General features: G+C 43.3%; 2 protein-coding genes across 2 annotated transcripts; both read left to right on the top strand.

The window, feature by feature from the left end:
* Window positions 1–837: 837 nt before the first annotated feature.
* LOC137868475 (glucose-induced degradation protein 8-B homolog) lies at window positions 838–3369 on the top strand. Its single transcript, XM_068705267.1, has 5 exons — window positions 838–911; window positions 1235–1364; window positions 1480–1676; window positions 1807–2004; window positions 2265–3369. The coding sequence occupies exons 2-5, from the start codon at window positions 1247–1249 to the stop codon at window positions 2436–2438; spliced, it is 687 nt and encodes a 228-aa protein (XP_068561368.1). The 5' UTR covers window positions 838–911; window positions 1235–1246; the 3' UTR covers window positions 2439–3369.
* Window positions 3370–4599: 1230 nt separating this feature from the next.
* Window positions 4600–13836, top strand: slc17a9b (solute carrier family 17 member 9b). Its single transcript, XM_068705264.1, has 13 exons — window positions 4600–5008; window positions 6410–6607; window positions 7091–7230; window positions 7737–7836; window positions 8843–8973; window positions 9083–9179; window positions 10155–10251; window positions 10723–10810; window positions 10892–10926; window positions 11036–11151; window positions 11985–12040; window positions 12178–12207; window positions 12585–13836. The coding sequence occupies exons 1-13, from the start codon at window positions 4875–4877 to the stop codon at window positions 12761–12763; spliced, it is 1401 nt and encodes a 466-aa protein (XP_068561365.1). The 5' UTR covers window positions 4600–4874; the 3' UTR covers window positions 12764–13836.
* Window positions 13837–14119: the final 283 nt, after the last annotated feature.

The raw sequence follows: 14119 nt of genomic DNA, 5'->3' as shown, positions 1-14119 counted from the left end.
CTGAAAAGAACCAGAGGCACACCAAAATAAAATAATAATAATAATAATAATAATAATAATAACATCTTGCTACATTTGACACTGACCAAGCCAATGTAGCAGTTGTGCCCACATTTCTAAAGTTACATTTGAATTCCAGTGAATAACAAACAGGGTAGTTTTCGGTTTACCTGTTCGTTCATTCACTATCTCCTTGCTTTGAGTGACTGGTCGACAGCTAATCATTTAATTTGTACTCGATGTATCCCGTGAACGGACTTCTGGGACTCGTTTCCATAGCAGCAACGGTACACATGGTAGCCATGGGAGGGAGGCGGGGCTTTGTCGAGTAAAGTTTTTATTAAGTAAAAAGTAAAAAAGGAGAAGGGCAACATCTCTAGTATCCCTCACAGATAACAGACGTGTAATGTGTGCGAGCATTAATATATGTGTGTATATTAATATATACAAGGCAAACTTGAGAAATACACTGCTAAGGTTCTCTGTTGTCCTGTGAGGAGGGGTTCTAGTGTCGGTGCAGTTCCTCTGCTGCCTCAAGCAATCTACAGTTTGGTCTGTTGCATGTTCTCACCAGTAGAGGTCGCGTTCGTTCTAGCTGCTAGTTGTGCTGTGGTTCTAGTTTTTAAACTGAATTATTTTCTATCCCACTCACTGAATGTTCAAAAACGTTTACCCGACTAGTAAGAATAATATGAATCCATATGGAACGGTTTGAAAACACATTTTATGGCCATAATAAGCAATGTAAAATCAAAGACTACAGTACTGTTGACTTAGTGTAGGGGGCAGCAGTGCGTACCTCCCCGGGTAGTTTACCGGAAGTGGACAAGAGGAAAAAGAAGAAGAAGAATAACAGACTCTTCTTCGCTAGCAAGCTAGCAGCTGCTGGGAAGTAGCGTCAAAAATTTCAGGTATTGTGAATTTTACAATCATAATACTTGTCTAAAACTGTATATACACGTCGATAGAAGACAATAAACCACAATAGCACTCTTCCCCGATGTGTGTATTCGATATAAGTGCACCGAAAGCGGGACGTTGTCTTTGTTTTGATTCGTGTTGACGAAAGTCAGGCTTCAATGTTGTGTTTTTCACCGAAGGCCCGAACTGTTGTGATTTACTGCTAAACCGAGCGGCTGATTCCCCAAAACCGTTGTTACGTCATGTTACGTAGCTAAAAAAAAAATATGTTCTGTCTACTCCCAAGATAACATTGTTTATTTACTCGTTTAAGGATATTATCATAATGAGTTATGCGGAGAAGCCGGACGACATAACGAGGGAAGAGTGGATGGATAAACTCAACAATGTCCATATACAGAGAGCTGACATGAACAGGCTCATTATGAACTACCTGGTCACAGGTGAAGTACCGATCTATTTTTTTTCACATTACTACTTAAAGTTTGCTCTCGGTTCGTTTTGCGGTGCTTGAATGTGTAAATGTGCAGGATTTCACCACGGGTTTCTGTTCAACAGAGGGCTTCAAGGAGGCCGCGGAGAAGTTCAGGATGGAGTCTGGAATAGAGCCCAGTGTCGACTTGGACTCCCTCGATGAACGGATTAAGATCAGAGAGATGATCCTGAAGGGACAGATCCAGGACGCCATTGCACTGATCAATAGTCTGCACCCAGAACTGCTGGATACTAACCGTTACCTCTACTTCCACCTACAGGTAACACACAACACACTGCCTCCACGTTTGCAGACGTTCTAGGTTTTTTGCACTTCTAGCGACATCATTTCTACTTCTGTTATTTTCACTCGCCCGTTTTTTTTTCTTCCCCCTTTTTGCGCTTTTGCAGCAGCAGCATCTGATCGAGCTGATCCGTCTGAGGGAGACCGAAGCCGCCCTCGAATTTGCCCAGTCGCAGCTAGCGGAGCAGGGGGAGGAGAGCCGGGAATGTCTGACCGAGATGGAGAGGACACTGGCGCTGCTGGCGTTCGACAACCCAGAGGATTCGCCTTTTGGGGACCTGCTCAATATGATGCAGAGACAAAAGGTGCGCTTGGAGCCCATCAGTAAAGCTCGTCGCTGTCTTGTCTCGCTACCTGTAATGCATGATTATTCCACAACACGCTAAAAAAAGGCTTTCTGTGTCATCCGAACACATGCAGAATGTTTCAGACAAATTCCACATTTTTCTTACCCAATTTACAAATGAATTCCTTGATTTGTGTGTGTGTTTTTGGGGTGCTCTCTGCCTGCGATCCACTGAAAGTATAGGACGCGCTCACACACGTCTGTGTCTCTGTCCCTCAGGTGTGGAGTGAAGTGAACCAGTGCGTGCTAGACTATGAAAACAGAGAGTCAACACCCAAGCTGGCCAAGCTCCTGAAGCTACTGCTGTGGGCTCAAAATGAACTTGACCAAAAGAAAGTGAAGTATCCCAAGATGACAGACCTCAGCAAGGGAACCATCGAAGACCCAAAATAAGGACACCCCCCCCCCTCCCCAAGTGAAAACATGCAACATCATTACAACAAATGGACACATTTCCTTTATCTATTTATACCCCGACAAACTGACTCATATAGAGTACAACCTTTTCTTTTTTTGTAAGGGTTGCGTTTTTTGATACTTTAATAACTTAGAATGTTCAAACTGGATCGATGGCATTTTAAAATGACTTCTCACACTATAGTAACATGCAGACCACGATTGACTTGGTATTATAATTTACATATTTCTTTATGTAAAATTAGTATATTTCAGTTACACTAGTTTTTTCTGTCTGTTGGCAGGGAAAGTTGTCGGCATAGGAGGGTGTGAATAAAGCCTAAATTAGGCTGTCACTTTCTGTTTGCGACCGGCTTGATGTTCAGGAGAAATGGTTGGCTCGGTGTGCACTTCCTCAAATACACAAACTTTTACCTTTTTACACACACACACACATCCACACACACACACACACACATTTCAGCTGGTAGTTTTTCAGCTAGTACTCTTACGTGACGGCGCCACGACGAGACACTTGAGATCTTTCCAACTGCTGTGACTTTGAAAGTTGAGTTCAGCTTAAGAAACGTGCCGCATTATTGCTTGAGACATTATAAGAAGATGCAAACGGACTGGAAGGAAGAGGAGAGCGTTTCTAGCTATACGTCACGGTAGCAGTTAACAAGTGGGACAAGGCGAGATGCCTGGAATGTTTCAAAAAAAGAAGAAAAGCTTAGAGGCAGCCTCAGTTTCACACCGTTATACTACAAGATGTGAATGAATAAATCCACAGACGTGGAGACACTTATGCAGAGGGATTATTAACGCGTATGGAACAAGTAGCTCTTTTGCTAAATTTGATGTGCTTTTTTTTTTTTTTTTTTTTGCTGAGATATTGTTTTGCAATAAAAGTGACATTTTAAACAGCGCAAGTCATACAAAACTTGGGAGTGTTTTTAATTCTGGAATTCTCATAAAAAGTGGTGCATATATATATATATATACTCAAGTACTGCAGAATTAGGAAGTACTTGAGTGTCCTTTTGATGGTATTTTATATTTCTACTTCACTACGTTTGAGAGAGAAATATACAATTAACTCCACTGCAACTGTCTGACACTACAGATGACAAAGATTCACAACAAAAGTATCCATTTATTACATATGATGCAATAGATTAAACTAGTCAATTACCTAAGTGGTTAAACTAAGCTCCAGCTAACAATGCAACATGCCGCTTACATTTAATGCATCGGTAACAATAACCCAATCATATTTATTATATTGCAGACTGGTGGAGGAAGTACTAAGATTCTTCCCTGATGTAAAAAGTAATTATCCACAAATGGGCAATTTTGCTTCGAGAGTACTTGTACTTTTTGGTGTATTTTGATGCTTAATAATACTTTTACTGAGGTAACATTTTAACTGCGGGACATTCACTGTACAAAGTGCAACTTTTACTAAAATATCTGAGTACTTAATTGAGTATTTATCCTTGTGGTGCTACTACATATCTGCAATTATGCACAGTGAGTACTTTTACTTTTTGGATTTTAACTGCAGGACTTTACCTCGTTTTTACACTGCAAATATTGCAACTTTTTTCACTAAAATATCTGAGTACTAGTATTAAATGCATTCCTTATAATGGAGTATTTATCCTTGTGGTGCTGCTTTTAACTTAACACACACACACACACACACACACACACACACACACACACACACACACACACACACACACCCAGAGGATGAGTGAGCAGCTCAAAGTTGTGCAGACTGCAGAGTCTTATGTAACGGCAGCCCGCTACCTCCAGCAGCCAGAGGCGGACGGGACTGCGTATATGTCTCCACCCGGAAAGGACCGGTCAGGTGGAGCATCGGTACATCCTGGTGCTCAAACGATGCTCCCGTAGACCGCACTGTGATACAGTATTGTCTTTTTCTATTTGCACCGTCATGATTTGGAGACGGTGACCGGGCGGACTAGACAGCTGGGACCCGTTGAGAAGATCATTAACCCTACCGATCACCAGGAGAACTGCGGGAGTGAGGAGGCTGGGGAGAGAGAGAGGGGAGAGAGAGAGGAGAGAGAGAAAGAGGGGGGAGAGAGAGAGAGAGAGAGAGAGAGAGAGAGAGAGAGAGAGAGGAAAAAAAACTGACACGTGGATTACTCCTCCTCGAGAAAAAAAACACACTCCCTCCTCCAGAAGCTCAGTTCCGTGACCATCGCCTGCCTGACAGTCCGGTCGTGCTGGTTATGGATCAGAGTTTCACGTTGAGATATGGTCAGGATTACGCGAACACTCATATGAGGTCTTAACGTTGAACTTTTTACTGACTTGATCGAACCGGAAAGAGATTTAAAGTAAATCGGCCGAAGCGGTTGAAAGGAAAGGAAAGGAAGGACTGCCGTTAACTCGCGTTGAATGGCAGTTATTCAAAAATATGGCAAGAAATATAGTGCAGATTTGGTGTGTCTCAAGGAAAGCCACCCGTCCGACAAGGTCGGAGCTCCTGGGTGTCAGAAGAAGTGGCCCGAACACAACAACAACTGGTCCAGGTAACGTGTTTAACCGTCATATTGACAAACGTTCAGCTGCGCTGCTTTTTCCTGCTTATCGTTACAAATGAGCCCGGAGGAGATGAGCGATCAAGCGACATTAATAATGATACTTTCAGCAACTCTTTGTCCTATAACCCTTCGTGTGCCGCATCGGGAGTATTGACATGTTACTGTGTGAAGTACCTCTAAGTTACATGTCGTGATGGTTAAAAAAAAAAAAAAATGACACGTATCGCATTTTGCTGGGTTGGTTATGATGTAGATGTGGAGCCATAACGTGTAGATCGAGCGGCTGGTGAAGAAGGAAGTAGACTAAGCGATGCTTCCTTAATCATGGTCGATCATAAAATATCATCCACTTATTATATATATATATATATATATATATATATATATATATATATATATATATATAGTTTTGACACTCTACTATTGCATGGATCCCCCCGTAGATTCAATCAAAACCAGAACTCTTAAACTCAACACTAATGAAGATACACTTTTAGAAGTTAGGGTTCTAAACGGGTTCCTTCTTAAGGGCTGAGGCTCTGACCTTTCTTCTGAATAACCTTATTTGAAGAAAAGGTGGTTTTTCAGGGGTTCTTTTGTAAGATTAGGGGTTCCCATTAAGAACCCAATTCATCCAAAGAACCCCTTTTGGAAGAAAGAGTTAAGTAAAAGATAATCCGGCCCACTCGGACCCCAAAACTGTGTTTGTCAGCCATGATGGTTGTGGGTACATCATTTCTAAATGAAACCCATGGAATATTAAAGAGATCTCTGTAGAACCCCCTGGTTGGGTTCTAGACGAAGCCCTTGGAATATAAACAGTTCTGGGTAGAACCCTCTGGATGATTTCAAGAAGAAACCCTTGGGATTTTAAAAGGTAGAACCCCCTGGTTGGGTTCTAGATTAAACTCTTGGAATATATAAGGGTTCTGGGAGGAACTCTCTGGGTGGGTTCTAGAAGAAACACTTAGAATATTAGAGGGTTCTCTGTAGAATCCCCTGGGCGGGTTCTTATTAGCACCCTTAGAAGGTGAAAATGTTCTGGATAGAACCTCAGATAGGGTTCTGGGTGGAATCGTCACACCATAAGGTTCTCTGTAATATCCTCTCACAGATGGGTCTAGGCATATGGTTCTAGGCCTTTATGTTGTGTTCTGTAATGAGGTGGGACTTTTACAAAATGTTCTACCAGGAACCAAATCGGGTTCTCCCATGAGGACAAAGTGAATGACCCTTCATGACTTTAGTTAGCAGCTTTATTTCTGAGGGTGTAGATTCCACTTTGACTCTCGTTGAATGTACTCATTAGATACGTGATCATGTTCCTCTTATGTCAAAGGTTTGTCCCCCAAATGTCTGGTTCAGTACGTTCTCCTACCCCCCCCACAGGCCACAGGCGAGGGTATGGACGGTGGTGCTGCTGCTCGGGACGTGCCTCCTCTACTGCGCCCGCGTGGCGATGCCCATCTGTGCCGTCAGCATGGCGGAGCAGTTCAACTGGACCAAGAGGGAGTCCGGCATGGTGCTGGGCAGCTTCTTCTGGGGCTACTGCTTCACCCAAGTGTTCGGCGGCTACGTCAGCGACCGGTGGGGAAACAATAGTCCTGTTGTGACATTTGGCCTCTGTGTAAACTAAGTCTCTCGGTGTCTACAGTACACAAATGCATTACTGCTGACTGTAATGATGGAATTTACATGCACCCGTTTTAGCTTCCTGCTCATCCAGTATTATTTGCATTGCGTTGATGCAAACAGTCCGTTTGTGTTTGCTCAGGCTGGACAGATAATCCAGTTAGATGAAGCTGGATGTTTTCCTTTGTATTATCATGTCGTTAGCTCTTAAAAGGCTCGCAGTGACATCATCAACAGATAAGAGTTGCATTCGCTACAGAATCGTCACACCGTCGGTATCTTATAAAACCGTCCACAGTGCCTAATTTAACTTTGCAGATGTACTATTGTCTCCAGTGTTTGCACATGGTTGCGCCACCTCTCGCCTCCTTCAGCTGACAAAAGGCGGCAGTTAAAGCTAACGCAGACTGTGTCCGTTGATACCCTTGTGCTCCTCAGGGTTGGAGGTGAGAAGGTCCTCCTGCTGTCTGCGGCAGCCTGGGGGTCGATGACCGCCTTCACCCCGATCCTGGCCCACTTCTGCTCCCAGCCGATCCTCTCCATGACGCTGTCCCGCTTCCTCATGGGCTTGTTGCAAGGTGAGATGGGGCGAGGTCTGGACACCGGCGTAGTTATTCTACTCATTAAGTTTGTTTTGCCTGCGTTAGGAAATAAGTCAAAGGCAGACAACATAAAATAAAGAAATACCTGTTAAAGTCAGTGTCTGAGTGAGGCCTGAAATCCTGTTGCGGTTGTATTTTATCAACAGAAGAACAGAATGATTAATTAATTTATTGAGTAACCATATGCCATTCATATACCTCTGTGACAAGTATGAAGTCCAACATGTTTAGTGTGTGTCTTTGTCTTTGAGAACAATCCTTTGTATCATACATTGGTGATTAGGGCGTGTCTTTAATTTGGTTTTGGCAGCAAGATCCAAAACAGAAGCAGGAAGTTTTTTCAGCACCTGTCAAAAGTATTTGCTGTGTAATTCACACTGGCTCACCTTTTGTGTGTTGCCTTTCATTGCCTCGTTTATTCCTCTTTTGAATTTCTCTCTAAACGTTAAAACCGATTCTGTTTTTGTCGTCTTGATTTTCAGGGGTTCATTACCCTTCCCTGGCGAGCCTGTGCTCCCAAAAGGTGGTGGAGAGCGAGAGAGGCTTCCTCATGAGCACCGTGGGCAGCGGCTCTTACCTGGGGTGAGTCATAAAGAGATGTGCACTTCTTCTAAGACAATCACTGTTGCAAAAGAGGATTTGAAAAGCTGTGGTTTAGTCTGACTCACCTAATTTAGACTGCGGGTGAGAACCTTCCTCTGGCCACCTCTTTCAGCCCGTATTCTCCTCCCCTTCCACCGCCACCGCGGTGAGCACAGCCGCCAAGTCGATTGTGATTGGTTTAAAAAGATACAAACAAGCCAGAGTGGGTTTTTTTCTTCCATCTACCAGAGTGTTAATGTGTGCAGTCAGACCTCTCTTTAGTGCAGACACAGCGCTGTGGAGATGGCTATGGCTATGGCTATATGAGACTTATTGAGATCCCACAATAACAAAATGGTGAATTTAACGTCTATATGCAGGCGGCAACCTCCTGGTCTGAAAAGTGAAGAGTCTTAAAGCTGCATTCTCTCTAGTGTCCATCAGGGGGCGACTCCTCTGGTTGTATAGAAGTCTAGTCTAAAATGACTCTACTTCTCTCTTGATTTATTCCCTCAGTAAACATTGTAAACATGAGTTTATGGTCTCAATCTCTAGTTTACAGTCTTCTTCAATACAGCATGATGTTCATTTAGTACATTATGCTCCATTTAGAGTCAAACAGACCAGAAAGCAGGGGATGCTTTAGGGGCGGGGCTACCTTAGTGATTGACAGGTCGGTACCACAGCGTTGTCCGGTCTGGGAGTTGTCTTCACTTGTAGTTTTCACATCATCAAAATGAATTGTAACATTTTTGGTTGCTTGAAAATGTTTTATTAGTTCGGTTGAACTTAGCTCCGCCCTCTTGTGTCACAAAGAACAAAAAGCCGAACTTGGGGCTTCAAAATGCACTGTCCCCTTTTATACACAGTCTGTATGTGTATATGCAGATGCTTTATCTGAACATGCTGATATTTGTTTGCATTTCCAAAGTTCAGTTTTAACATCCCCTTACCAGGGTGTGTTTGTTTGACTTGTCATGTCTTGTGACCTTTTTTTCCTTCCCAGCACTCTGGTGATCGGAGGAGCCGGCTCCCTCATGCTGGACCTGTACGGCTGGCAGAGTGTCTTCTATGTGTCCGGTCTCCTCTCCGTCCTGTGGGCCTACTGCATGTGGAAATATCTGCTCAAAGGAGAAGGCAAGGGCAGCCTTTTTACATGAATCCTGTGGCTGCTTATTTGTGTTTTTTAAGGAGTCGGTGGCTCTCTTCGTATGCTCACCTGCTTGTGTTTGTGTGCGTCTTGCAGGGCCTATCATCACCCTGGAGTCCCTGGGGAGTGGTGGGTCCCAGTCCAAACTGTCCAAAAGACACTGGTTAAGGCTCCTTAAGCAACCTGCAGTCTGGTGAGATGACGGAAGTGTATGGTTTGTGCAAGCCTCTGTGTGTTTAAGAGGAAGAGTGTAGAAATGTATAAAATATACCTATCTAAATATGCCTTGAGGGATCATAACTTACTCTGTCATAGAACTGTCTATAGACTATTCTCCAGCTTTTATATGTACCAGCTTTTAGAATAGAAAGCCTCTTTTATATTCATGCATCATGTATTCTTCATGCTCTCAATCACATGCTTCTTGCCTTTAAGGGGAGACACTACAGGTGAATTGGGTAAAAACAAAAAAAAAATCACTTAATTACTTAGAAAATACTGTCAACCGCCATAAATACATTTTCGCCATTTATTTTTGAATGCAATGTTGTATGAATCAGGCTATGAATGATATATATGAAGGAACCCCTCTGTAGAAACCTTCAGAATATAGAGTTGAATGAGAGAGTCTGAAAAAAACCACTAATTTAGAGAAAACAGCCTTTAATAAAGAAATATTTTGTAAAATTACATCCATTTTCTATACATTGCTACAGGTGAATAGGGTAAAAAAAATTAATCAATAGATATCAACATGAAACTTCCCCAGTTGATTACTGTCATTAAGACAATAGCTTTTTGTATTACAAGTTTTCTGAAATGTAATGTTTGAATATGAAAATGAGGCATTATGTAATGGTGAATTTGGGGAAAATCTACAGATGCAAATAGATAAAGTAGTGAAATACACACTTAAATGTGTATTTTGGATGTTTTCTTTCCACTAGTCTGATAGAAGACGTGTTATGGAAGCAATATAGCCCAAAATCTAAATTGACCAGTGCATGAAAAACAATGTTTTTGGCCTACAGGTGTCTTCCCTGAACACAAATATAGCACCAGCTTCTGGGACATTGCCTTCGTTAACAACAGTGAACAACCTTTGGTATACCCGCAGTATGTTTACATCCAATGCACTCATTGTGTCTGTTTCTCTCTCTTCATTCAGCGCTGTGATCGTTACGCACCTTTGCACAGCGAGCACCTTCTTCACTCTTCTGTCATGGCTGCCCACATTCTTTAAAGACACGTTCCCCGATGCCAAGGTAACCAGGCTACCTGTTCGATCACGCCTCTGACCCCGAGGTGAAAGGAATGACTCGAGGAAAACAATCGCGAGGGATCAAATCAAGAAAGCTAAATGCTAACGGCTGCATGCCAACATGCTAGCAGCTAACCGTTATACCGTTAACCATCTTATTTTAGCATGCTAACTGCAATGCTAAGACTTCCGTAATTATTTTAATTTAAACCAGGATCTTTTCCGAAGTATTTCTCAATCTTTTCCTAAATCTAACTCAGGTTGTTTCCTGTGCAGACTGAAGTTTATTTTGAAAAGACTGTATCCACGTAGCGAGCACATACTGACTCGTGTCGCTGGACTTTGGGGTATCATAGGAACCACTTTACGAGGATGCGTAATATGTACACAATTGCATGACGAGAGGATGACACTGAGTGTTTCCTGCCGTTTCCGGTCAAGTTCATTCACGCTTCACAACGTGTTGTTTTTCCAGGGTTGGGTGTTCAATGTCATTCCCTGGTTGGTGGCCATTCCCTCGTCCCTGTTCAGCGGCTGCCTTTCTGACCACCTCATCAGTCAAGGTAGACCAACAGAAGAAAAGATATCAGTTTTTAATGATAAATCAGCAAAATAATTCCTGATTTCTCTCTTCATCCCCGCAGGCTACGACACGGCCTCAGTGAGGAAGTTGATGCAGGTACAATATGTGGCGGATGAGTTATTATTCCGTTATCTCTCTATTGTATGAGAGATTTTGATTGACATATTTTTCTTTCTTTTTGTGTCTTTTTCATTCCCTCTGTTAGTTTTTCTCCATGGGCGTGTCCAGTGTGTTTACCCTCCTTCTGTGTGGTAACACCACCTTCCCCTGGGCTGTGGCATTTGTGTCCGCCACCATGGGCTTCACCACCTTCAGCCACAGGTACTGGCCCCTAGAAATGTCCCTACGCTCCGAACTCTCGCCCTGAAACCAGCACACTGTTACGCCTCCACGCCGGAGATGAGGGACTTACATCTAATATGTCTCCAACTGTTCGGTCAGAACAAATGTCGATTTTATTTTGACATCTGTTGGCGCTCCAGATCCACAGTAACGCTACTTTTTTTTAATGAGCTTACTCCATAAAGAAAGAAAAATGTATTTTCATTGTAATACAATATATGCAAGAAGCAATATAGATGCAGTCGATGTTAGCATGCTGGGAGCAGAATATAGTGTGTAAACCGAGACCAAGATATGACCGAGACCAGAGTGTTTCGAGACCGAGACTTTGAGGGGTCGAGACCAAGACCAAGACCAAGACCAAGACCAAGGCAGGGCGAGACCGAGTCAAGGCCAAGACCAGTGCGAGTCCCACTCTGCATGACACTTAGAATAAAATGCAGAACAAATAACACAATTTAAAAACACCCACAGAGAACAAAAGATTCCTCTTCATTCACCTCTTTTGTTGCCATTCATACCGTACATGTGTGCCTATGACAAATGTCTTGATACAATAATCAAAAGACATTGCAGAGTTTCTATCAGACGATGCACAGGAAATTAAGCGCTGTCCTCACGGTTGTGGTCTTGAAATATGCGGTCGATTCCGAGACCTTCAGAAAGTGACCGATCTCGAGGACTACGATACCTTTCTCTGAAATTCTCTTCTGATATTTTTCTAATTTTCTTTTGTGGCAGAGGTTTGTTAGTCAGTTTAGCACCTTTTATATGGCTGAGGAAATGGCTCATGGCATGTATTTCTTTTACAGCGGTGTATCAGTAAATGTTCAAGATCTTGCTCCTTCCTGTGCTGGAGCTTTATTTGGTAAGTTTAAAAAAAAAAAACAATAATCTGAAAACTACAATTTTTTTTTTTTTTTTTAAATTAAGATGATCAAAGCACAGGAGACATTTGAATTAAATCTTGAATTTCACATGTGTGCGTCTGCGTCTCTTCCACAGGTGTCATGAATACATGTGGTGCGTTCTTAGGTGAGTTTCTGGCAGAGACACTGGGAACAAAATATCTGTGATGAATCTTTCACCAGCAGTTGCTAAATTACACCAATCTATCGAGTGGAATGACTCATCCGCTTCACACAAAATTCAAACTTTGAGCCGACGCGTCTCCTGTCAGTCAGTCGTGCTGCCTCCTATGTGCACATGCATATTTCATCAAGGGACCATAATGGAGCTTGTGTCAGAAGAATAATACAGGGAACAGAGGATGACAGTTCACCGTCCTGTGAGGGATGTGTAACGGGCCGTGACATTCTCTCTGCGGGACAAAAAAAATTTGTGTGCTTTGTTTAAATATTTGTGGTAATTTGCTATTAACGGTGATGGTGTGGCGTGTGCTTCCTGTGCAGGGGTCCTACTGGTGTATTTCTCGGGGTATCTCATCGAGACCACCGGCTCCTGGACCTTTGTGTTTGCCCTCATCACCACGGTGAACCTGCTGGGCCTCTGCACCTTCCTGGCCTTCGCCGAGGCCCGCCGGGTCGACATCGACCTGAGCAAGGTCCGCCACCACAACATCCACATCTAGATCCACATCTAGATCCAAAGGGTCGTATCTCCAAGGGAGATACGACCCTTTGGCAACCAGCAGCTTGGGCATTGTCCGAAAAACTACTTTGATCGGCTCTGTGTCCGGTTGATGAAGTACCGCAAGAGTTACTGAAAAGCACACAACAGAGCCTGCTCACTATTACTGACAAATTGTTGTGGAGCTAGAGCATCAAATCCTATAAAAACACAGCTGTGATCAAGGGTGGAATGGGAAAGTAATAAAGTCCACACTACCTCCAGGTCTCAGCTCGGGCAGCACGCGGTGGTTAAAGGTGCTAAATTTGATTATTCGGAGCGTTGATATTGGAGAAAACAGCTGTTTGCTATGTAAATGTGGGTGGAGTAATGTATCCCTGAGCAGAGAAGGAAGTCAATCTCTCTCCGTTTGTTCTAATCACAGCGTCCCCATCTTTTGTTGACAGTCGGGCCGTGCTTCTAATCCACGTTGTTTGGAAAAAAAACACTGTTAGCTCTGCCAGCACTGTTTTGCCGTGGTTTGCGCCGCTGTCAGTGCCGTTAGCTGTGAGCCGTCGCCATGTTGAGAGCCGTCGAGAGGCAACAGAAAAATGCTCCCAATCTCGCATTCAGCACCTTTTTAATAAACGGTTGCTGCTTTTTTTTACACTCGTCATTTGTTACAGAATGAGTTACTGAGAACGAGGGAAGTCATGGAAATCGCAGAGAGTGACGGATGTGGAGCTGTCTTGACAGTTGTGACTTATCAAGGTGGTGTGTGTGTGTGTGTGTGTGTGTGTGTGTGTGTGTGTGTGTGTGTGTGTGTGTGTGTGTGTGTGTGTGTGTGTGTGTGTGTGTGTGTGTGTGTGTGTGTGTGTGTGTGTGTACCCTGCGGGGGTGGGGGGGGGGGACGGTGTGGGTGACGCAGGGAAGAGTCCAGCCTCCCGGCACCTTCAGTCTTTTATTAGTACGCCCCACTCACCTATCACTGTCTTGAGTGACACCTCATTACCCAGCCGCTAATTACTTGGCAGGCGCTCGAACGTCCTTTACCATTTACCTGCTGTACTCCTCATCTCCATGGTTACAAGCTCATCTGGTCGTTACGATCGGGGGGGGGGGGGGGGGGGGGGTCATGTCGACGCGGCTTTGATGGAGTGCGTTCTCCCCGTTTGTTGCTTTAAAGAATATGTTTTGAGTTGAAAGACCAAAGGTAATTAATTCATTTTCTTTCTTTCTTTCTTTCTTTCTATGTGATTGCATGTAATAGAAATACCTCACTTAATTATTTTGGAGTACTTTGGAGTATATTTATATGATTTAAATTCCTTTTTAATGAATGTTTTAAGTTAAAATGAATAGATATATATTGGGTATG

Source organism: Cebidichthys violaceus, unplaced genomic scaffold (genome assembly GCF_023349555.1).
Source record: "Cebidichthys violaceus isolate CVI_PGR_0920_01 unplaced genomic scaffold, fCebVio1.0.p SCAF_112, whole genome shotgun sequence".
In the NCBI taxonomy this organism is placed as follows: Eukaryota; Metazoa; Chordata; class Actinopteri; order Perciformes; family Stichaeidae; genus Cebidichthys; species Cebidichthys violaceus.
The sequence above is the reverse complement of the archived record's forward strand: the minus strand, read 5'-3'. Positions and strand labels throughout refer to the sequence as shown.

What these genes read in the sequence shown, in the direction of transcription:
- slc17a9b (XM_068705264.1), top strand. Translation starts at nt 4,875, where the DNA reads ATGGCAGTTATTCAAAAATATGGCAAGAAATATAGTGCAGATTTGGTG. An exon ending in ATATCTGCTCAAAGGAGAAG is followed by an intron (nt 8,974 to 9,082) that starts GCAAGGGCAGCC and finishes TGCGTCTTGCAG; the next exon opens with GGCCTATCATCACCCTGGAG. An exon ending in CTGTGCTGGAGCTTTATTTG is followed by an intron (nt 12,041 to 12,177) that starts GTAAGTTTAAAA and finishes TCTCTTCCACAG; the next exon opens with GTGTCATGAATACATGTGGT.
- LOC137868475 (XM_068705267.1), top strand. Translation starts at nt 1,247, where the DNA reads ATGAGTTATGCGGAGAAGCCGGACGACATAACGAGGGAAGAGTGGATG. An exon ending in TATGAACTACCTGGTCACAG is followed by an intron (nt 1,365 to 1,479) that starts GTGAAGTACCGA and finishes TCTGTTCAACAG; the next exon opens with AGGGCTTCAAGGAGGCCGCG. An exon ending in ATATGATGCAGAGACAAAAG is followed by an intron (nt 2,005 to 2,264) that starts GTGCGCTTGGAG and finishes TCTGTCCCTCAG; the next exon opens with GTGTGGAGTGAAGTGAACCA.